This window comes from Hyla sarda, chromosome 8 (assembly GCF_029499605.1).
Source record: "Hyla sarda isolate aHylSar1 chromosome 8, aHylSar1.hap1, whole genome shotgun sequence".
Classification (NCBI taxonomy): domain Eukaryota; kingdom Metazoa; phylum Chordata; class Amphibia; order Anura; family Hylidae; genus Hyla; species Hyla sarda.
In genome coordinates, this window is record NC_079196.1 from 216712173 (window position 1) to 216734266 (window position 22094).

Sequence of the window (22094 nt, forward strand, 5' to 3'; positions counted from 1 at the left end):
TCCCCTTCCAAATTATTGTCACCATTTTATTGTGCATTTGATACAATGAAAAAGTCAAAATAGCAAATTCATTCTTGTTGAAACAATACTGTACACTGCCCCTTCTATGCAAGAAAGAAAAAAAAAATAAAAGAAAAAAAATTAAAATTTTCAATCCATTCTAATTTTGTGTGTTTGTTTGCAGGTAAAGGAAACATTGAAGCAGCAAGTCAGCAGTGTAACAGCAAGAGGTTTTTTTTTCTCTTTGCGGTTGCAACTTTTTTTTTAGTTTTGATGGGAAGAGAAAAAAATCAAAAAAACAAAAACAAAAAAAAAAAAAAATAAAAAAAAGTGTTTCTCAGTAAATGTGCAGCGACAACGGGATACGCGGGAAGTCTTGAGCGCTCTCGGGAATCAGCCACGCTTTAATCCATGACACACAGCAAAATACGACAACTCCTCCAAACATTTCCTCGCGCAAAAACCAGTCACTTGCGTTAAAAAGTCCATGGCGGTGGCGCTTGTTATGAACACAGTCTGCCAGCAGGTGGCGCCTTTTTTTTAATAGGTTTTATTATTTCATTTCCTCCCCCCACCTTCGCTTTGCACTGGAAAAGCAGGATTATACGCAATTTAATGAGAAGAAACAAGCAAAGGGGGGGGGGGGGGGGGGGGGAGGGGGGAATCCGATTCCGTCACCCGTTAAAGTATACCCTGGAAAAATAGGCCGCCACAAAATACGGAAAACCGAATCTTCTTCAGCTCAGTCTGCTCTCCGGAGGCTTCCATAGATATATACTTTTTATTTTTTTGATTAAATATATGTGTATTTATAATATATATTTATAGATATAAAAAAAAATCTGACATTTTCCGCTTTCAATGTGAAAACGGGGAAATGTATTGCAGTACGGAAAAACTTTCTCCTTTTGACATTGGGGGTGGGGAAGAGGGGAACCCATAGATCTGAGGATTATTGTAATATTGGCGTGATCCCCCAAGATGGAGTGTCATATGCGTTCTATGAGGCTACGTCTCATCTCAGAACCGACCCCCTCCTGCAGCGGTCTGTGGTCACGATTCTGCCAGCTACAGGACTACGGCGTTTATTAGGGATCCATGGTTTAGGGTGGGGGGGGACAAAGCCGGAGCAATAATGTCAAGCAGGAAAAGAAAAAAAAAGAAAAAAATATTAATTAAAATGAAAAAGAAAACCCAGCAGATTAAAATAAAAACTGCGCACAGAGTGGACGCTGCTGCTGCTGCACGCGTCGTTGCTTTAACACTCATACATTCTTCTCCTAGTCTCTGACAGAAAAGAAAAGAGCGGGTGTCGGTGCGGACAGCTCCGTTCTGTCTGTGGGGGAGGAGGTGGCGAGGTCAGGACTTCTGTCACCGAAATTCGTAGATGGGTGCGCTGTGTTCTGGGACGTGGGTCAGGTTTAAAGACTGATACCTGCAAAGTGAAGACAAGTGAAGTTAATTTATGGCCTTGTCTATGAAGTAGCTGCTTGCTGTCAGTGAATAGGAACAGCGAGATGTACATAGAGAAGTCAATAGTGCAGTGTTTACTAGAGATGAGCGAACTTACAGTAAATTTGATTCCTCTCGAACTTCTCAGCTCAGCAGTTGATTACTTTCCCTGCATAAATTAGTTCAGCTTTCCGGTGCTCCCGTGGGCTGGAAAAGGTGGATACATTCCTAGAAAAGAGTCTCCTAGGACTGTATCCACCTTTTCCAGCCCACCGGAGCACCGGAAAGCTGAACTAATTTATGCAGGAAAAGTCAGCAACCGCCGAGCTGAGAAGTTCGTGACTAATCGAATTTACTGTAAGTTCGCTCATCTCTAGTATTTACCAATCAGTGTGCCTCCTGCAGTTGCAAAACTACAACTCTCAGCATGCCCGGACAGCCTTTGGCCGGGTGAGCAGTACAGGAGTAGCTGCCTCCCTCTGGCGATTTGTGCTTCGCTGCGTGCCTGTCACTGACTGGGAAAATGACAGGCTCCTCTGCCACCCTGGTGCCTCCTGCTGTTGCAAAACCAACTGCCAGCATGCCCAGACAGCCTCTGTTTTCTCTTGTATGGGTCACCATGCATGAGGAAACAAGGGCTGTCCGGGAATGCTGGGCGTTGTAGTTTTGCAACCACAGGAAGCACCAGAGTGGGGAAACCACTGTCATAAGTGCCAAGTATCGAATCAATGGGGTTAAAGAAGTACACTGAAGCGTTATTTGACTTTTTTTTTTTTTTTTTTTTAAACCCCTCTGTGCCCAGGCTGCGAAACAAAAACTTTAACTCGCCTTCCTACGTTCCCCAGTTGCGCTCATATTGATGTCCCCTTCTCCTGTCCCTGCCAGTCACGTGACACTCAGCGTATCACCAGCCGCAGGACGACACTGCTGCGGCTGGCGATACGCTGAGCGTCACGTGACTCTTAGACTTATAGGAAGCGGAAGAAGTCGGGGGACATCGATATGAGAGCAACTGGAAAACGTAGGAAGGAGAGTTAAAGTTTGTTTTTGTTTCGCAGCCTGGGCAGAGGGTTAAAAAAATAAAAATAAAAAATGCACTGGAGAACTTTAAAAACGTACTAGTTTATTTTCGACAGTCCCATACAGGGCTGATCCTAGGGTCATAAATAGAGATGAGCGAACTTACAGTAAATTCGATTCGTCACAAACTTCTCGGCAGTTGATGACTTTTCCTGCATAAATTAGTTCAGCTTTCCGGTGCTCTGGTGGGCTGGAAAAGGTGGATACAGTCCTAGGAAAGAGTCTCCTAGGACTGTATCCACCTTTTCCAGCCCACCGGAGCACCTGAAAGCTGAACTAATTTATGCAGGAAAATTCATCAACTGCCGAGCCGAGAAGTTTGTGACGAATCGAATTTACTGTAAGTTCGCTCATCTCTAGTCATAAACGCCTGGGTTGAGTTTTTTTTTTCCATGATGCCCCCTTGGCGGCTATGGTTTTTATCTCCTCCCCTTTACAAAATGTATTAAAAGCTGTGCCCACCTAGGGGGGCATCCAAAAAATAATCCTGAACCCAAGTGTTCATGACTGTAGAATCGTCACTGACGAAAAAGAAAGGGGGGAAAAAAAAAAATAAAAAAAAATCTAATAAAAGTAAATTTTTGACCCTATACTTATCACTTATAGAAGGGTTTCCTAACCAGGGTGCCTCCAGCTGTTGCAAAACTGCAACTCCCAGCATGCCCGGACAGCCGTTGGCTGTCCGGGCATGCTGGGAGTTGTAGTTTTGCAACAGCTGGAGGCACCCTGCTTGGGAAACACTGATTTATGGATACGTTTTTAAACATTCCCCTTTAAAAAGGTTCTATAGAGGAAAAAAAAAACAAGGGAAATTTATCACAACCTGTGCAGAGGGAAAAAAGTGGTGCAGTTGCCCATAGCAACCAGATTACTTTCATTTTCAGAGGCCTTTTAAAAAAATGAAAGCGATCTGATTGGTTGCTATGGGCAACTGAACAATTTTTTCCCCCTTCTGCACAGGTTTTGATAAATCTCCCCCAGTGACTATCAATCTGACCCCACCGCCGCTGTCCTCACCATTCTGAGCTCCGGTGATAATAATATCCCTCTATGGATGCCGCCGACTTCTGGAAGCAAATGTAGTAGAAGCCGGCGAAGGAAGCGCCGCTGATGTCTTTGATTGTGTGATCGGGCACCAGGAACTGTTCCTGCGGAGAAGAGAGAGAAAACCCTTTTTAAGCCAGGGGGCCGGCAGCACATCCGCATTCCTTACAACGTGCCGGCCCTTTAAGAGAACTCACCTTCCACCTCATGAAGACGTAGTCTCCAGCCTTCAGTTCCTCGAATCCAAAGTCATCGGAATTAAAGGTTTTGGCGTACTGATAGAAAGCCTGGAACTTCCCCTGTGGAGACACAACAGGTTAGAGCCCCGGAACCAGAACACCCGCGACGCCGACACGTACGCACGCGACGCCGACACACACGACAGCCAGCGCTCACCCAGTGCTTCCTGTCCACGTCTTCATCGGCGTCCCACTTTCTTGTTAGGAAAGGATGTTTCCTACTGATTATCTCCCCTTCGAAGAAAGTGGTGAGGGTTGGGTACTCCTAGAAAGAAAAAAGTGGGTATTCTCTTATTTGGCTCACACAAAAACACCAGACGGGAGTGAGGGGGTCCCTGTCACAATTACTCCAGATGCTCGAAAGAGCCCGGGGTAGAAAAACCCTCATAATATATATTATATATATTATTATGAGGGTTTTTAATGTAAACTTAAAGGGGTACTCCACTGGAAATTATTATTAATATCTTTTTTTTAATCAACTGGCACCAGAAAGTTCTACAGATTTGTTAATTACTTCTATTTAAAAATCTTAATCCTTCCAGTACTTATCAGATGCTGTATGCTCCAGAGGAAGTTCTTTTCTTTTTTAATTTCCCCTTTCTGTCTGACCACAGTGCTCTCTGCTGACACCTCTGTCCATGTCAGGAACTGTCCAGAGTAGGAGCAAATCCCCATAGCAAACCTCTCCTGCTCTGGACAATTCCTGACATGGACAGAGGTGTCAGAAAAGAAATTCAAAAAGAAAAAGAACTTCCTGTGAAGTATACAGCTGCTAGTAGGTACTGGAAGGATTAAGATTTTTAAATAGAATTTTACAAAATAAATTTTACTTTCTAGCACCGGTTGAGTACCTATCAAACTAATCTGTCCTTAAATCCCTTCAGCATCTGTCCCTGACACTAATCCAGTCTTTTATTCTTTTAAACCCTTCCTTTTTTACAGGCTTCTCAGCCTGCTCAGTCATCGGTGTTCCAGTGAGGGAGGAAGAGGGTGTGGCCAGGCAGGAGAGTCATCTCCTGATGCCTGCCGGGGCCGGCTTCCGCCCTTCTTCGTGGCTGTGCAGATTTTATGGTCCTCTCCAAGCCCGGTCGCGCAGTGGAGATGCACGGGGCAGGCATATGTAAATTAGGCCGAGAGCTAGCTGCACAGACGTGACTTCCTGCAGAGGGACCACTGCCCTGACAAGCAGTGGTCCGAACGTGGAATACCCCCTTAACATCATAATTAGCACATACTGTTTACATAGTGAATTGGCCTCAATAGTATAATGCAGTGGTGTCCAAACTGTGGCCCTCCAGATGTTTCAAAACTACAACTCCCAGCATGCCCGGACAGCCAACATCTGGAGGGCCACAGTTTGGACACCACTGTATAATGGATATCTGTCCACACTACTATGGCCTGTAGGGCACAACACATAAACGTGGAAAACTCCACTCTTATTGGAGTTTAATACACTTTTTAAAGACACCAGACTAGTCCCCCTCAACATATTTCGGCGTGCCTGCCACAATACCTCCTGATGACGGTGATGAATCACCGAAACATGTAGAGGGGGACTAGTCTGGCGTATGGAACTCCAATAAGATATTAGAGAGTTTTCCCCGTTTACGTGTTGTGCCCTAAAGGCCTCAGGGGTGCGGACAGATCTCCATTATACAGTGGTGTCCAAACTGTGGCCCTCCAGATGTTGCAAAACTACAACTCCCAGCATGCCCGGACAGCCATTGGCTGTCCGGGCATGCTGGGAGTTGTAGTTTTGAAACATCCAGGAGGGCCAGTTTGGACACCACTGCATTATACTATTGGGGCCAATTCACTATATCAGTAACAGTATGTCCTAATTATGGATGACATTACTGGTGTAGATGCCCCAATGACAACACTTCGTGTCCCTGTGCTCAGGCGACATTATAATGGAGTGTTTCCAAACCAGTGTGCCCCCAGCTGTTGCAAACCTACAATTCCCAGCATGCCCGGATAGACATCGCCCGGTTCACTTACCTCAGTAAGGCCTTTTATCTTCAAGTATCCACACAGATAAGCATTCTCCATGTCCACGTGCTAAGGAGAAGAAGAGACGTTACATGGCACCGGATTACATTACTTGTGTAGATGCCCCTATGACAACACTTCCTGTCCCTGTGCTCAGGTGACATTATAACGCAGCGTTTCACAAACCATTGTGCCTTTAGCCGTTGCAAAACTACAACTCCCAGCATGCCCGGACAGCGGTTGGCTGTCCGGGCATGCTGGGAGTTGTAGTTTTGCAACAGCTGGAGGCACACTGGTTTGGAAACACTGGTTCATTTAGGATACTGGGCAATTTGGAACATCTGCCCAGGAATGAAGCTTCTCAGACACAGGATACAGTCTGGGACGTCAGCACCAGAGTAAAGCAGATGCCAAGAGATCAGCAGCCGCACAGGAGACTCGCTGCAAATGTCACCGCAGCAGCAGCCGCCGCCACCTCCTATGGAGATATAATGAAGATCTGATATACAAGCCAGCCTGTATATATCCAAAAATGTTATTGTGCAGTGAAAAGTTCTATTCTTTGTTTAAAATGTTCTCATAATTTCCAAGATCTCTGCTTGCTGTCACTGAATTAGAACATTTTTCCCCCCTAACATCCTAGAGGAGGGATAAGCTGCTGCCAGGAAATCGGTTGCCGCTTATTTTTCAGGGTTAGGTAAAGGATTGCACAGGTGCAATATACAGAGGATATATGGCCCAAAGATGTAATAAAAATAAACATTGATGCATAGTTTGTGGATGATACTTTCGTCTTTACATAGTTGAATGTGACAACAAAATCACACAAAAATTATCAATGGAAATCAAATGTATCAACCCATGGAGGTCTGGATATGGAGTCACACTCAAAATCACAGTGGAAAACCCCACTACAGGCTGATCCAACTTTATGTAATGTCCTTAATACAAGTCCCAATGAGGCTCAGTAGTGTGTGTGGCCTCCACGTGCCCGTATGACCTCCCTACAACGCCTGGGCATGATCCTGATGAGGTGGAGGATGGTCTCCTGAGGGATGTCCTCCCAGACCTGGACTAAAGCATCCGCCAACTCCTGGACAGTCTGTGGTGGATGGAGAGAGACGTCCCAGATGTGCTCAATCGGATTCAGGTCAGGGGAACGGGCGGCCAGTCCATAGCATCAATGCAAGGGATCGACAGATATCGGAGTTGTTATTTTTTTTTAGGGCCGATACCGATAATCGGTGGAGGTTAGGGACGATAACTTATACTGATATTCCGGTATAAGTTATCGGCTATTTATCCCCCGCGACACCGCTGCAGATTATTGACTTAAAGCGGGCGCTTTAAATCAATGAACTGCAGTGGCTTTTGCTGTGCCATAGACCGCCGCCACCGACTACTCTCCCCCTGCCTGTCCGGGGGTCCTGAGTCCTATCACCGCCTCCCCCATCCCCAGTTTTATAATTACCTGCTCCTGGGGCCCGGGGTCCACTCTACATCTGGCTCGGGTGGCATCCTCCTGAGCTGTCACTGTGCGCACCGACGGTTACATCACGTCGTGTCACTCGTCATTGCGCACAGCGTAACGCAGGACGCAGCAGGAGCAAGATGTAGCGTGGACCCCGGGAACAGGCAATTATAAAACCGGGGATGGGGGAGGCAATGGGGCCGGTGAGTGTGTGTGACGCGGTGCGGGGCATTATCAGCAAGGTAATTGCCGATACAGATAATGCCCAAAATCATGATTATCGGCCGATAATATCGGCCAAACCGATAATCAGTCGATCCCTAATCAATACCTTCCTCTTGCAGGAACTGCTGACACACTCCAGCCACATGAGGTCTAGCATTGTCTTGTATTAGGAGGAACCCAGGGCCAACCGCACCAGCATATGGTCTCACAAGGGGTCTGAGGATCTCATCTCGGTACCTAATGACAGTCAGGCTAGCTCTGGCAAGCACATGGAGGGCTGTGCGGCCCCCCAAATAAATGCCACCCCACACCATTACTGACCCACCGCCAAACCGGTCATGCTGGAGGATGTTGCAGGCAGCAGAACGTTCTCCACGGCGTCTCCAGACTCTGTCACATGTGCTCAGTGTGAACCTGCTTTCATCTGTGAAGAGCACAGGGCACCAGTGGTGAATTTGCCAATCTTGGTGTTCTCTGGCAAATGCCAAACGTCCTGCATGGTGTTGGGCTATAAGCACAACCCCCACCTGTGGACGTCGGGCCCTCATACCACCCTCATGGAGTCTGTTTCTGACCATTTGAGTGGACACATGCACATTTGTGGCCTGCTGGAGGTCATTTTGCAGGGCTCTGGCAGTGCTCCTCCTGCTCCTCCTTGCACAAAGGCGGAGGTAGCGGTCCTGCTGCTGGGTTGTTGCCCTCCTACGGCCTCCTCCACGTCTCCTGATGTACTGGCCTGTCTCCTGGTAGCGCCTCCATGCTCTGGACACTACGCTGACAGACACAGAAAACCTTCTTGCCACAGCTCGCATTGATGTGCCATCCTGGATGAGCTGCACTACCTGAGCCACTTGTCTGGGTTGTAGACTCGGTCTCATGCTACCACTCGAGTGAAAGCACCGCCAGCATTCAAAAGTGAACAAAACATCAGCCAGGAAGCATAGGAACTGAGAAGTGGTCTGTGGTCACCCCCTGCAGAACCACTCCTTTATTGGGGGTGTCTTGCTAATCTCCTATAATTTCCACCTGTTGTCTGTTCCATGTGAAATTGATTGTCAATCAGTGTTCTTCCTGAGTGGACAGTGGGATCTCACACAAGTGTCAGTGACTTGGAGTTACATTGTGTTTTAGTGTTCTCTTTATATTTTTTGAGCAGTGTGTGAGAGATTATAATAGATATAGATTTATATCTATGTAGATCTATGGACAATATACAGCAGCGTTCCCCATCCAGAAGTGTCTCCAGCTGTTGCAAAACTACAACTTCCAGCATGCCCGAGTATGCTGGGAGTTGTAGTTTAGCAGCAGCTGGAGGCACCCAGGTTGGGATAGTATAGAGCAGTGTTTCCCCAATCTTCTAACTGTTGACAGACTACAACCCCCAGCCAAAGGCTGTCAGAGCATGCTGGGAGTTGTTGTTTTGCAACAGCTGGAGGCACTTTTGGCTGGGGAACGCTGCTGCATATTGTCCATAGATTTATATATACACCATATCTAGATGTATCAGTGATGTTTCATCACGTCTAGGGCAGCATTTCCCCAACCAGTGTTGCTACAGTTGTTGCAAAACTACAACTCCCAGCATGCCCGGACAGCCTTCGGCTGTCCGAGCATGCTGGGAGTTGTAGTTTTGCAACAGCTGGAGGCACCCTGGTCTAGGGATAAACATTATATGCGTACTATACAGCTGACATTCTGTTACTAGTGTATCCAATCTAAACAATAGTCATTTGAGCTTATCCCAAATCCTGCAGCATCTTTGCTACAATGTGTCAGCGCAGGTTTAGCTCTAATTCCTCCTGTAATATTCAGTCTATGTTCCCCGCTATTCATCGGACACACGTGCAGATTTCCGCAGCGGCACAATGGCGGATCTCACGCATACAGATGAGTTGACCAACCCCAATTCTCGGTCAGGACTATAGTAATGGAGAAATATATAGTCACGATGCATCAGCGGAGGAGGGGGGGGGGGCATATGGGGACAGCGCGCAGACGGCGGAGTCACACGAGGACAAGGGCGGCCATGATGTCTGTCCAGGAAAACCACAGAGGGGGAGATTTATCAAAACATGTGCAGAGGAAAAGTCACCCAGTTGCCCATAGCAACCAATCAGATCGCTCATTTTGCAGAGGCCTTGTTAAAAATGAAAGCAGCGATCTGATTGGTTGCTATGGGCAACTTCCCCTCTGGACAGGTTCTCATAAATCTAGCGGCTTCTTACAATGATGAGGCCACATTCAGCAACATCAAGGGTTAAATGGCTTTGGGGTGGGGGCGCACAGGGGTATATATAGACTCATGGGGCATTCACCATGATACCCCCCCCTGTATCCATGACTACTGCACTTGGTTACACAGGTAGGGCACAGTATACGGAGGCGCATGTACAGTATACAGGACCTAGGGGCACAGTATACGGAGGCGCATGTACAGTATACAGGACCTACCGGCACAGTATACAGAGGCGCATGTACGGTATACAGGACCTACGGGCACAGTATACGGAGGCGTATGTACGGTATACAGGACCTAGGGGCACAGTATACAGAGGCATATGTACAGTATACAGGACCTAGGGGCACAGTATACAGAGGCATATGTACAGTATACACGATCTACAGGCACAGTATACAGAGGCATATGTACAGTATACAGAGACGTACAGGCACAGTATACGGGATCTATGTACAGTATATAGGTGTCCATATGGTATATACAGGATCTATGAGCAGTATATAGAGCTCCACGTAGGTGTATACAGATGTATGGGGGTATATAAAAGGAGAATGTACAGTATACAGGATCGATGAGCGCTATATGGAGGTTAATGAGCAGTAAACAGCGGTCCCCCCCTCCCCCCCGGTCCATTTTCCCCGGTGTCCAGCCCCCCCGGTCCCGTCTCCCCGGTATCCAGCCCCCCCCCCCCCCCCCCCGGTCCCGTCTCCCCGGTATCCAGCCCCCCCCCCCCCGGTATCCAGCCCCCCCCCCCCCCGGTCCCGTCTCCCCGGTATCCAGCCCCCCCCCCCCCCGGTCCCGTCTCCCCGGTATCCAGCCCCCCCGGTCCCGTCTCCCCGGTATCCAGCCCCCCCGGTCCCGTCTCCCCGGTATCCAGCCCCCCCGGTCCCGTCTCCCCGGTATCCAGCCCCCCCGGTCCCGTCTCCCCGGTATCCAGCCCCCCCGGTCCCGTCTCCCCGGTATCCAGCCCCCCCGGTATCCAGCCCCCCCGGTCCCGTCTCCCCGGTATCCAGCCCCCCCGGTCCCGTCTCCCCGGTGTCCAGCCCCCCCGGTATCCAGCCCCCCCGGTCCCGTCTCCCCGGTATCCAGCCCCCCGGTTCCGCTCACCTGCAGCACCACCTCCACATCGTACGAGTTGCCTTTGCTCTTCTGGTGTCCCCGGAACTTGGAGCCGCTGTACAGGAGGGTGGTGGCCACCCCGGGCTGCTGCGTGTTAATGGGCGGTGGCGGGATGAGGGACGAGGAGCCGGAGGCCGTGCTGCTGGCCTCGGTGCGGACCGGCATGTCCAGGGCCGGCCCCCCCGCCGCTGGGCACAGCTCGTCCCGCAGGGCTCGGCCGCTTCTCCGCTCCCGGCCTGAGCGCCTGGGCCTCTCCACCACCGAACGCGGCAATTGGCCGAATGACTCCCCACCCATCCCCTCACCGGCCCTGCCATTGGCTGATGAGCGCAGCACGGCACGCCGGGAGATGTAGTCCGGGCTCCAGTAGCGGAAGCTGTGATTGGTGGAGCTCTGGATGTGACGTATGAGGACAAACCAGGGTCACCAACATGGCGGCGCCCAGAGGATGAAGTGCCGGGTGTTGTGTCCTGCAGCATGCCGTCTGATGTGATCCGCACTGTACGCGGCTCCAACCACTAATGTCCACAGGGAGATCAGACTGTGTGTTCTATCATCAGGTACACCCCCATACACCAATGGAGCTGTCCGATTACTCTACGTCTGCTTGTGTCAGTGAATTGATGCCACCCGGGGGCTCACACCCTGCACAGACCCCATATTTCTCATAAAGATCTCAGACTTTGATACATTGTAGCCATCTGTCTGTGCTGCTGATGGGATTGTCCGGACTGGATACAACTGTAACAAATCCTCAGCTGTAATACAGGAATTGCACTCGCTGGACGTGGTTATTGATGTAGATCAGTGGCCCCCAACCTGTGGCTCTCATGCTGTTACAAGACTACAACTCCCATCCTTCCCTGACAGCTCTAGTTGCTAAACTACAACTCCTATCATGCTCTGACAGCTTTGCGCTTCTGCAAACTACAACTCCCATCAAGCCCTGGTAGCTCCAGCTGCTGCAATACTACAACTCCCATCATTCCCTGGTAGCTCCAGCTGCTGCAATACTACAACTCCCATCATGCCCTGGTAGCTCCAGCTGCTGCAATACTACAACTCCCATCATTCCCTGGTAGCTCCAGCTGCTGCAATACTACAACTCCCATCATGCCCTGGTAGCTCCAGCTGTTGCACATTTACAACTCACACCCCACCCTGACTGCTCTGACTGTTGCCAAACTACAACTCTCATCTTGCCCTGAGAGCTCCACCTGCTGCGAATCTACAACTCCCTTCCGGCCCTGGCAACTGCTGCTGCAAAACTCCAACTCCCATCCTCCCCTGACAACTCCTGCTGCTTCAATACTACAACTCCCATGATGCCCTGATTACTCCAGCTGTTGCACATTTACAACTCCCATCCTGCCTTGACTGCTCTGGCTGTTGCCAAACTACAACTCCCATCTTGCCCTGAGAGCTCCACCTGCTGCAAATCTACAACTCCCATCCTGCCCTGACAGCCTTCGGCTGTCAGGGCAGGATGGGAATTGTAGTTTTGCAGCAGCTGGCAATCCACAGGTGTGAGACCACTGACTTGTTCCATTCACTTGGGAGACAAGGTTCCCCCTGTTCTTGTGATCATGGGGGGGTCCCATTGGTCAGACCCCCACCGATCAGCTATGTATCCACTATCCTGTGGATAGCATAAAGGGGTACTTCGGTGGAAACCTTTTTTTATTTATTTATTAATTTTTTTTAAATCGACTGGTGCCTGAAAGTTAAACAGATTTGTAAATTACTTCTATTAAAGGAAAACTGTCACATGTTTGCTCCCCCACTAACCACAGGTACTGACAGTGCGGGAGATGCTGTTTCCAACGATCTCTACCTTCTCTGTATCCGTCACGCCGTTCGCCCGTAATCTTAGTTTTATTATATCTGGAAATGTGGCTGTAACTGGCACGGGCGGGGCTTCTGTAGCTTAACTGGCACTGACGTCAGCACCGCCCACTTATGAATATTCATCCCCCCTCCCTCCAGCTCTCCCTCTCTTCGCCGCTCCTAACTGGACTTCACTGCACATGCGCCGCTTCCTGACATGCGCAGTGAAGTCCAGTTAGGAGCGACGAAGAGAGGGAGAGCTGGAGGGAGGGGGATGAATATTCATAAGTGGGCGGTGCTGACGTCAGTGCCAGTTAAGCTACAGAAGCCCCGCCCATGCCAGTTACAGCCACATTTCCAGATATAATAAAACTAAGATTGCGGGCGAACGGCGTGACGGATCCGGACAAGGTAGGGATCGTAGGAATCAGCGTCTCCCGCACTATCCATCAGTACCTGTGGTTAGTGCGGGAGCAAACATGTGACAGTTTTCCTTTAAAAAAAATCTTAATCCTTCAAGTACTTATTAGCTGCTGATTACTACAGAGGAAATTCTTTTCTTTTTGGAACACAGAGCTCTCTGCTGACATCACGAGCACAGTGCTCTCTGCTGACATCTCCATGTCCATTTTAAGAACTGTCCAGAGTAGGAGAAAATCCCCATAGCAAACAAATGCTGCTCTGGACAGTTCCTAAAATGGACAGAGATGTCAGCAGAGAGCACTGTGCTCGTGATGTCAGCAGAGAGCTCTGTGTTCCTAAAATAAAAGCATTTCCTCTGTAGTATTCAGCAGCTAATAAGTACTGGAAGGATAATGATTTTTTAATAGAAGTAATTTACAAATCTGTTTAACTTTCTGGCACCAGTTGATTTAAAAACAAAACAAAGTTTCCACCGGAGTACCCCTTTAATCTCAAGATAAGGAGTGTAAGGATTAGAACAGTGCCCTCTTGTGTTCATACCAAACATTTGTTCCTCTTTTCGTTTCCCCTCAGTTTCTCATACTATTTGCATAAACACGGTGAGGATGTTACGGAGCCTTCACCGCCTGTTCTCCGCGCACCCCATGGTGCTGAACCGCGGCCTGTATCGGGGGATATGTTCCCTGGAAAGCCCCTTTATGCAGAAGAGATCCTACGCTCCACCTACTGGTGAGTACAGGGAAGTGCATACAAGGCTGTGTTCACACACCGTGTATAGGCTGCAGATTTTATGCTGTGTTTAATGTTACCAGTATTGATCAATATACATAAATCACTGCAGCATACATGGGTCATGGATATATCTGTGAATGGCGCATTGGGATCTAATTTACCTTTTTTTTGTTGTTTTAGAAAGAAAGAAGTTTTATGAAAGCGTCAGCATCTCCCAAGGAGAAGGTGAGTGGATCGTATTAGGGTGCTAGGCTGCCAATGACGGGGTTAAAAATGACATTAAAGGGGTATTCCAGGAAAAACTTTTTTATATATATCAACTGGCTCCAGAAAGTTAAACAGATTTGTAAATTACTTCTATTAAAAAAAATCTTAATCCTTTCAGTACTTATGAGCTTCTGAAGTTAAGGTTGTTCTTTTCTGTCTAAATCCTCTCTGATGACACCTGTCTTGGGAAACGCCCAGTTTAGAAGAGGTTTGCTATGGGGATTTGCTTCTAAACTGGGCGGTTCCTGAGACACGTGTCATCAGAGAGGATTTAGACAGAAAAGAACAACCTTAACTTCAGAAGCTCATAAGTACTGAAAGGATTAAGATTTTTTAATAGAAGTTATTTACAAATCTGTTTAACTTTCTGGAGCCAGGTGATATATAAAAAAAAGTTTTTTCCTGGATAACCCCTTTAAAGGGGTATTCCGGCTTTAGACATTTTATCCCCTATCCAAAGGATAAGATGTCTGATCGGGACCCCCGCGATGTAGGTGCAGCACCCGGCATTCATTTAGAGCGTTGGGTGTGGGTGTAGGAGGTTGTGATGTCCTGACCACGCCCGTTTGTGACGTCACACCATGCCCCTCAATGCAAGTCTATGGGAAGGGGCGTGACGTCCGTCACGCCCCTTCCCATAGACTTGCATTGAGGGGGCATGGCATCACAAGTGGCATGGCCGGGACATCACGACCCCCCCGCCCGCCGCACCCAGTACAAAATGTGGCACTCACTGGCCTGGGGATCTGGGGCAAGTGTTCTGATCTCATGGCCAGCGAGCAGATTATATAGTGGACCGACCCACAGTACAATCTACGAGGTGGATCGGGACGGGGCAGGTATCAGGACATTTGCAAATGTACAGTATTGTTTGTGGTCTTAGTGTTCATACCCCGACCAGTCTCTAAATACAGATGGGTGAAGCTTGCTGTAGCGGGCTTTACTCCCTGGCTGCCCATGATCTCCATCCATTTCAAGGAGACGGCCCCATGGATTAATAATGGTGTCAACTCCTGCAACTGGACAGAGATCGCAGCCAACCGGGGAGTAAAGTGCTCTTCTCTGTTATATCTAGAGATCAGTCAGGTCTGAACTTTTGACATGTCATAAATTTTGTGTAGTTCTAGGGACACTTTAAGGTCAATGTATACACTGTATGCAGAAAGCTCCCCCTAGAGGCGGCAGCAGGCAGATAAAATGTTCTCACAAATCAGATACTTCTCATCTTTCTGTGAATGTTCTTTTCAGGGTGAGGATGAGTTTCTGTTCACTTTCTGTTGTCACTTTCAGGTGGATACGAGATTATTCTGGATCGTAGGAAGTTAAAGACCCCCCAGGGAAAGATTTTTACTGTCCCAAGTGAACCCTTAGCAATAGCTGTGGCCACTGAGTGGGATTCCCAGCGGGACACCATCAAATTCTTCACAATGCACCTGGTAATGATACAGTCTTTCTATCTATCTCATATCTACAGTGGGGATCAAAATTTTGGGCACCCTAGGTAAAAATTTGTATTACCCCCTTAAAGGGGTACTCCGCTGCTATGACTTTATCAATACATTTGCCCATTGTGTAAAGTTGTTTAACTCTCTAATATGCTTGCTGTGTCAATAATGCATATTATTTCCGTTATACTTACTGTTCCTATGTGCAGGAAGTAGTGTAGTTTTTTGGTGCTTTACGACTGCTGACAATGTTTGCGGCCATGTTGTTGTCAGCCCGCCCTGCAGTGTCGGCGTTGACGTCCGCGTTTCCCTCCTCCCGTGTCCGTAGTCAAGCCGGCCCACTTCTTGAATATTCATTCTTTGAAATTGTGTGGGAATGACGTTTTTCACTTTCTTTGCCGCCCCTTGTGTGAGCGTCCTAGCCTGGTCCAATCGTCCTTTGCGCCAGGCGCATGCGTCATGTATATTTTGAGAGTCATCTTCGGCGCGTAGTGTGCATGTCTGGTCATTTTGTGAATCGCGTTCTCAGCACTACGCTTACAGCGTAGTGCTAATGTCGGCTACGTCAGTAGCATAGCCCTGTGCATGCGCAGTAGTACTTACAGATAAGGGCTTACGTTAGTAGCGTAGCCCTGAACTCGAAGGAGAACTGCGCATGCGCAGGGCTATGCTGGGAACGTAAGCCCTGAACTGGAAGGAGAACTGCGCATGCGCATGGCTACGCTACTAACGTATGCTACGTTAGCACTACGCTGGCAGCGTAGGGATGTGCAGGCGCACATTTCTCTACCGAACGATGGAACATAATGGGCGTGGAAAGAAGAAGCAAGGGCGGAAGCTAGGACGTCTATGGGCGTAAATAAAAAAAAAAAAAGGGGCATGCACATAGGCGTGAACAAAAAAAAGGATGGGCGGAATAACAAGGAAAAATAGGTGGCACCTAAGCGCATAATCAGGCCGCAAAGTATTAGGGGATTGGTAGTTTTCACGGACCGAACAACAGGAAATAAGCAACAACGTGAGCCAGACAGAACGCCAACTCAGGGAACGCCAACGCTAATGGATAAGGCGCATACAGTACAGGGGTGTTATGTGAAGTCATCCAGTAAGAGGTAAAAAGTTGGTGAAATAAGCACTTGGCAGCGGAGTACCCCTTTAAGGACGCAGGGTTTTTCAGTTTTTGCACTTTCGTTTTTTCCTCCTTACCTTTTAAAAATCATAACCCTTTCAATTTTCCACCTAAAAATCCATATTATGGCTTATTTTTTGCGTCACCAATTCTACTTTGCAGTGACAGTCATTTTACCCAAAAATTCACGGCGAAACGGGAAAAATATAATTGTGCGACAAAATCGAAGAAAAAACGCCATTTTGTAACTTTTGGGGGCTTTCGTTTCTACGCAGTGCATATTTCTGTAAGAATGACACCTTATCATTATTCTGTAGGTCCATACGGTTAAAATGATACCCTACTTATATAGGTTTGATTTTGTCGCACTTCTGGAAAAAATCATAACTACATGCAGGAAAATGTATAAGTTTAAAATTGTCCTCTTCTGACCCCTATAACTTTTTTATTTTTCCACGTACAGGGCGGTCTGAGGGCTCATTTTTTTGCACCGTGATCTGAAGTTTTTATTGGTACCATTTATGTTTTGATCGGACTTTTTGATCACTTTTTATTCATTTTTAAATGGTATAAAAAGTGACCAAAAATACGCTTTTTTAGACTCTGGAATTTTTTTACGTATACGCCATTGACCGTGCGGTTTAATTAATTATATATTTTTATAGTTCGGACATTTCCACACGCGGCGATACCACATATGTTTATTTTTATTTACACTGTTTTATTTTTTTTTATGGGAAAAGGGGGGTGATTCAAACTTTTATTAGGGAAGGGGTTAAATGACCTTTATTAACCCTTTTTTTTTTAAACTTTTTTTTGCAGTGTTATAGGTCCCATAGGGACCTATAACACTGCACACACTGATCTCTTATACTGATCATTGTTATCCCATAGGACCTATAATCATCATCTGGGAAGACCAGGTGATGTCAATCTCAAAGGTTTTAAATGCCCAGACTCATCTGACCTTGCCCCAACAATCAGCACCATGGGTTCTTCTAAGCAGTTGTCTAGAAAACTGAAACTGAAAATAGTTGACACTCACAAAGCTGGAGAAGGCTATAAGAAGATAGCAAAACGTTTTCAGATGTCAATATCCTCTGTTTGGAATGTAATTAAGAAATGGCAGTCATCAGGAACAGTGGAAGTTAAAGCAAGATCTGGAAGACCAAGAAAAATATCAGACAGAACAGCTCGCAGGATTGTGAGAAAAACAATTCAAACCCACGTTTGACTGAACAATCCCTCCAGAAAGATCTGGCAAACACTGGAGTTGTTGTACACTATTCCACTATAAAGAGATACTTGTACAAATATGGTCTTCATGGAAGAGTCATCAGAAGAAAACCTCTTCTACGTCCTCACCACAAAAATCAGCATGTGAACTTTGCAAATGAACATATAGACAAGCCTGATGCATTTTGGAAACAAGTTCTGTGGACTGATGAGGTTAAAATTGAACTTTTTGGCCGGAATGAGCAAAGGTAGGTTTGGAGAAGAAGGGAAACAGAGTTTAATGAAAAGAACCTCTGTCCAACTGTTAAGCATGGGGGTGGATCAATCATGCTTTGGGGTTGTATTGCAGCCAGTGGCACAGGGAACATCTCACGAGTAGAAGGAAAAATGGATTCAATAAAATTTCAGCAAATTTTGGATGCTAACTTGATGCCATCTGTGAAAAAGCTGAAGTTAAAGAGAGGATGGCTTCTACAAATGGAAAATGATCCTAAACACACCTCGAAATCCACGGGGGATTACATCAAGAGGCGTAAACTGAAGGTTTTGCCATGGCCTTCACAATCTCCTGACCTCAACATAATTAAAAATCTATGGATAGACCTTAAAAGAGCAGTGCGTGACAGACAGCCCAGAAATCTCAAAGAACTGGAAGACTTTTGTGAGGAAGAATGGACAAAGATACATCAAACAAGAATTGAAAGACTCTTGGCTGGCTACAAAAAGCGTTTACAAGCTGTGATACTTGCCAAAGGGGGCAGTACAAGATATTAAATCTGCAGGGTGCCCAAACTTTTGCAGACGCCATTTTTTTGTTTTCTGTTATTTTGAAAGTGTAAATGATGGAAATAAAATGTAACTTTTGTTGACATATTATAAGAATGTCTAATCTGTAATTTGATAACTTTTGGAGATTTTTCCATGTTATTTTTCATCTTATACACATTAATACAAATGTTTACCTGGGGTGCCCAAACTTTTGATCCCCATTGTATATCTATCTATCTCTCCTATCTATCTCTCATATCTATCTATTTATCTATCTCATATCTATCTATCTATCTATCTATCTCATATCTATCAATCTATTATCTATTTTTCATCACCTATATTCCTCTTTACTTTTATTCTTTCTTAGACGACCCTATGTAACACGGCCCTGGATAACCCCACACAGAGGAATAAGGAGCATCTGATAAGATCCTCTTTGAAGTTCCTGGATACAGACACCATTGGGTAAGTTTTTTCTGCTCTAAGGCTAGGTTGACACTGCGGAATCTCCGGGCAGAAAGTTTCCGCCCGGAGACACTGCAGTCTCCAATAGACTGCAATATGTTCCGCGAGTATTTCCACCTGAAGAATGAGCAACGCCATTCTTCAGGCGGAAATTTCCAAGCCGATTTTCGGTTCACAAATTCCGCTTGTGTGAGTTTGTGAACGGAAACCCCTTCACTACACTATACATTTTAGCAAGCGGAATTTATGCCTGCAATTTCAAAGTGGAATTGCAGGCTTAAATTCCGTAGTGTGAACCGAGCCTAAGAGGTGAGACCTCTGCTCTGTCACTTGTCTCTGTTCCCTATTCATATAATGATCAGCTGACACATCTCCTGAAATACTTTGTGCTGCTAATCTGCACCTTCCAGTTTACTTCCCACTAGTCTCCCCTCAGTACAGGACACAACCCTTCACTCCCCTCAGTACAGGACACAACCCTTCACTCCCCTCAGTACAGGACACAACCCTTCACTCCCCTCAGTACAGGACACAACCCTTCACTCCCCTCAGTACAGGACACAACCCTTCACTCCCCTCAGTACAGGACACAACCCTTCACTCCCCTCAGTACAGGATACAACCCTTCACTCCCCTCAGTACAGGACACAACCCTTCACTCCCCTCAGTACAGGACACAACCCTTCACTCCCCTCAGTACAGTACACAACCCTTCACTCCCCTCAGTACAGGACACAACCCTTCACTCCCCTCAGTACAGGACACAACCCTTCACTCCCCTCAGTACAGGACACAACCCTTCACTCCCCTCAGTACAGTACACAACCCTTCACCCCCTCAGTACAGGACACAACCCTTCACTCCCCTCAGTACAGGACACAACCCTTCACTCCCCTCAGTACAGGACACAACCCTTCACTCCCCTCAGTACAGGACACAACCCTTCACCCCCCTCAGTACAGTACACAACCCTTCACTCCCCTCAGTACAGGACACAACCCTTCACTCCCCTCAGTACAGTACACAACCCTTCACCCCCCTCAGTACAGTACACAACCCTTCACTCCCCTCAGTACAGGACACAACCCTTCACTCCCCTCAGTACAGTACACAACCCTTCACTCCCCTCAGTACAGGACACAACCCTTCACTCCCCTCAGTACAGGACACAACCCTTCACTCCCCTCAGTACAGGACACAACCCTTCACTCCCCTCAGTACAGTACACAACCCTTCACCCCCTCAGTACAGGACACAACCCTTCACTCCCCTCAGTACAGGACACAACCCTTCACTCCCCTCAGTACAGTACACAACCCTTCACTCCCCTCAGTACAGGACACAACCCTTCACTCCCCTCAGTACAGGACACAACCCTTCACTCCCCTCAGTACAGTACACAACCCTTCACTCCCCTCAGTACAGTACACAACCCTTCACTCCCCTCAGTACAGTACACAACCCTTCACCCCCTCAGTACAGGACACAACCCTTCACTCCCCTCAGTACAGGACACAACCCTTCACTCCCCTCAGTACAGTACACAACCCTTCACCCCCTCAGTACAGTACACAACCCTTCACTCCCCTCAGTACAGTACACAACCCTTCACTCCCCTCAGTACAGGACACAACCCTTCACTCCCCTCAGTACAGGACACAACCCTTCACTCCCCTCAGTACAGTACACAACCCTTCACTCCCCTCAGTACAGGACACAACCCTTCACTCCCCTCAGTACAGGACACAACCCTTCACTCCCCTCAGTACAGGACACAACCCTTCACTCCCCTCAGTACAGGACACAACCCTTCACTCCCCTCAGTTCAGGACACAACCCTTCACTCCCCTCAGTACAGGACACAACCCTTCACTCCCCTCAGTACAGTACACAACCCTTCACTCCCCTCAGTACAGGACACAACCCTTCACTCCCCTCAGTACAGTACACAACCCTTCACTCCCTTCAGTACAGGACACAACCCTTCACTCCCCTCAGTACAGGACACAACCCTTCACTCCCCTCAGTACAGGACACAACCCTTCACTCCCCTCAGTACAGGACACAACCCTTCACTCCCCTCAGTACAGGACACAACCCTTCACTCCCCTCAGTACAGTACACAACCCTTCACTCCCCTCAGTACAGGACACAACCCTTCACTCCCCTCAGTACAGGACACAACCCTTCACTCCCCTCAGTACAGTACACAACCCTTCACTCCCCTCAGTACAGAACACAACCCTTCACTCCCCTCAGTACAGTACACAACCCTTCACTCCCCTCAGTACAGTACACAACCCTTCACTCCCCTCAGTACAGTACACAACCCTTCACTCCCCTGAGTACAGGACACAACCCTTCACTCCCCTCAGTACAGTACACAACCCTTCACTCCCCTCAGTACAGGACACAACCCTTCACTCCCCTCAGTACAGTACACAACCCTTCACTCCCCTCAGTACAGTACACAACCCTTCACTCCCCTCAGTACAGTACACAACCCTTCACTCCCCTCAGTACAGTACACAACCCTTCACTCCCCTGAGTACAGGACACAACCCTTCACTCCCCTCAGTACAGGACACAACCCTTCACTCCCCTCAGTACAGGACACAACCCTTCACTCCCCTCAGTACAGGACACAACCCTTCACTCCCCTCAGTACAGGACACAACCCTTCACTCCCCTCAGTACAGGACACAACCCTTCACTCCCCTCAGTTCAGGACACAACCCTTCACTCCCCTCAGTTCAGGACACAACCCTTCACTCCCCTCAGTACAGGACACAACCCTTCACTCCCCTCAGTACAGTACACAACCCTTCACTCCCCTCAGTACAGGACACAACCCTTCACTCCCCTCAGTACAGTACACAACCCTTCACTCCCTTCAGTACAGGACACAACCCTTCACTCCCCTCAGTACAGG

The 22094-nt window shown here is 47.8% G+C and overlaps 2 protein-coding genes across 4 annotated transcripts in view; one reads left to right on the plus strand and one right to left on the minus strand.

The window, feature by feature from the left end:
- On the minus strand, nt 1-11158 carry GID4 (GID complex subunit 4 homolog). Its single transcript, XM_056535285.1, has 6 exons — nt 10856-11158; nt 5823-5882; nt 3973-4080; nt 3774-3875; nt 3550-3680; nt 1-1435 (listed from the first exon to the last, which is right to left on the minus strand). Exons 1-6 carry the CDS (start codon nt 11030-11032, stop codon nt 1372-1374), a joined length of 642 nt encoding a protein of 213 aa, XP_056391260.1. The 5' UTR covers nt 11033-11158; the 3' UTR covers nt 1-1371.
- Nucleotides 9744-22094, plus strand: part of ATPAF2 (ATP synthase mitochondrial F1 complex assembly factor 2) — a 19446-nt gene continuing 7095 nt past the window's right edge. For 2 of the 3 annotated variants that reach the window (XR_008847114.1, XM_056535283.1), the window contains exons 1-5: nt 9744-9871; nt 13691-13846; nt 14030-14074; nt 15407-15552; nt 19065-19162. Coding sequence is in view for 2 of the 3 variants with exons in the window: in XM_056535283.1 (XP_056391258.1) it covers nt 9826-9871; nt 13691-13846; nt 14030-14074; nt 15407-15552; nt 19065-19162 (491 nt within the window). In the remaining variant the exon portion in view is untranslated. Of the gene's footprint in view, nt 9872-11274; nt 11428-13690; nt 13847-14029; nt 14075-15406; nt 15553-19064; nt 19163-22094 lie in introns of those variants that run through there. The other variant, XM_056535284.1, reaches the window with a different exon arrangement.

Bases quoted from the DNA above. Each gene is read 5' to 3' on its own strand.
- GID4 (XM_056535285.1), bottom strand. From the start codon at position 11,032: ATGCCGGTCCGCACCGAGGCCAGCAGCACGGCCTCCGGCTCCTCGTCC. The intron at 4,081-5,822 runs GTAAGTGAACCG...TTTTCTTTCTAG, and splicing joins AGATAAAAGGCCTTACTGAG to GAGTACCCAACCCTCACCAC. The intron at 1,436-3,549 runs GTGAGGACAGCG...TTCACTTTGCAG, and splicing joins TATCACCGGAGCTCAGAATG to GTATCAGTCTTTAAACCTGA.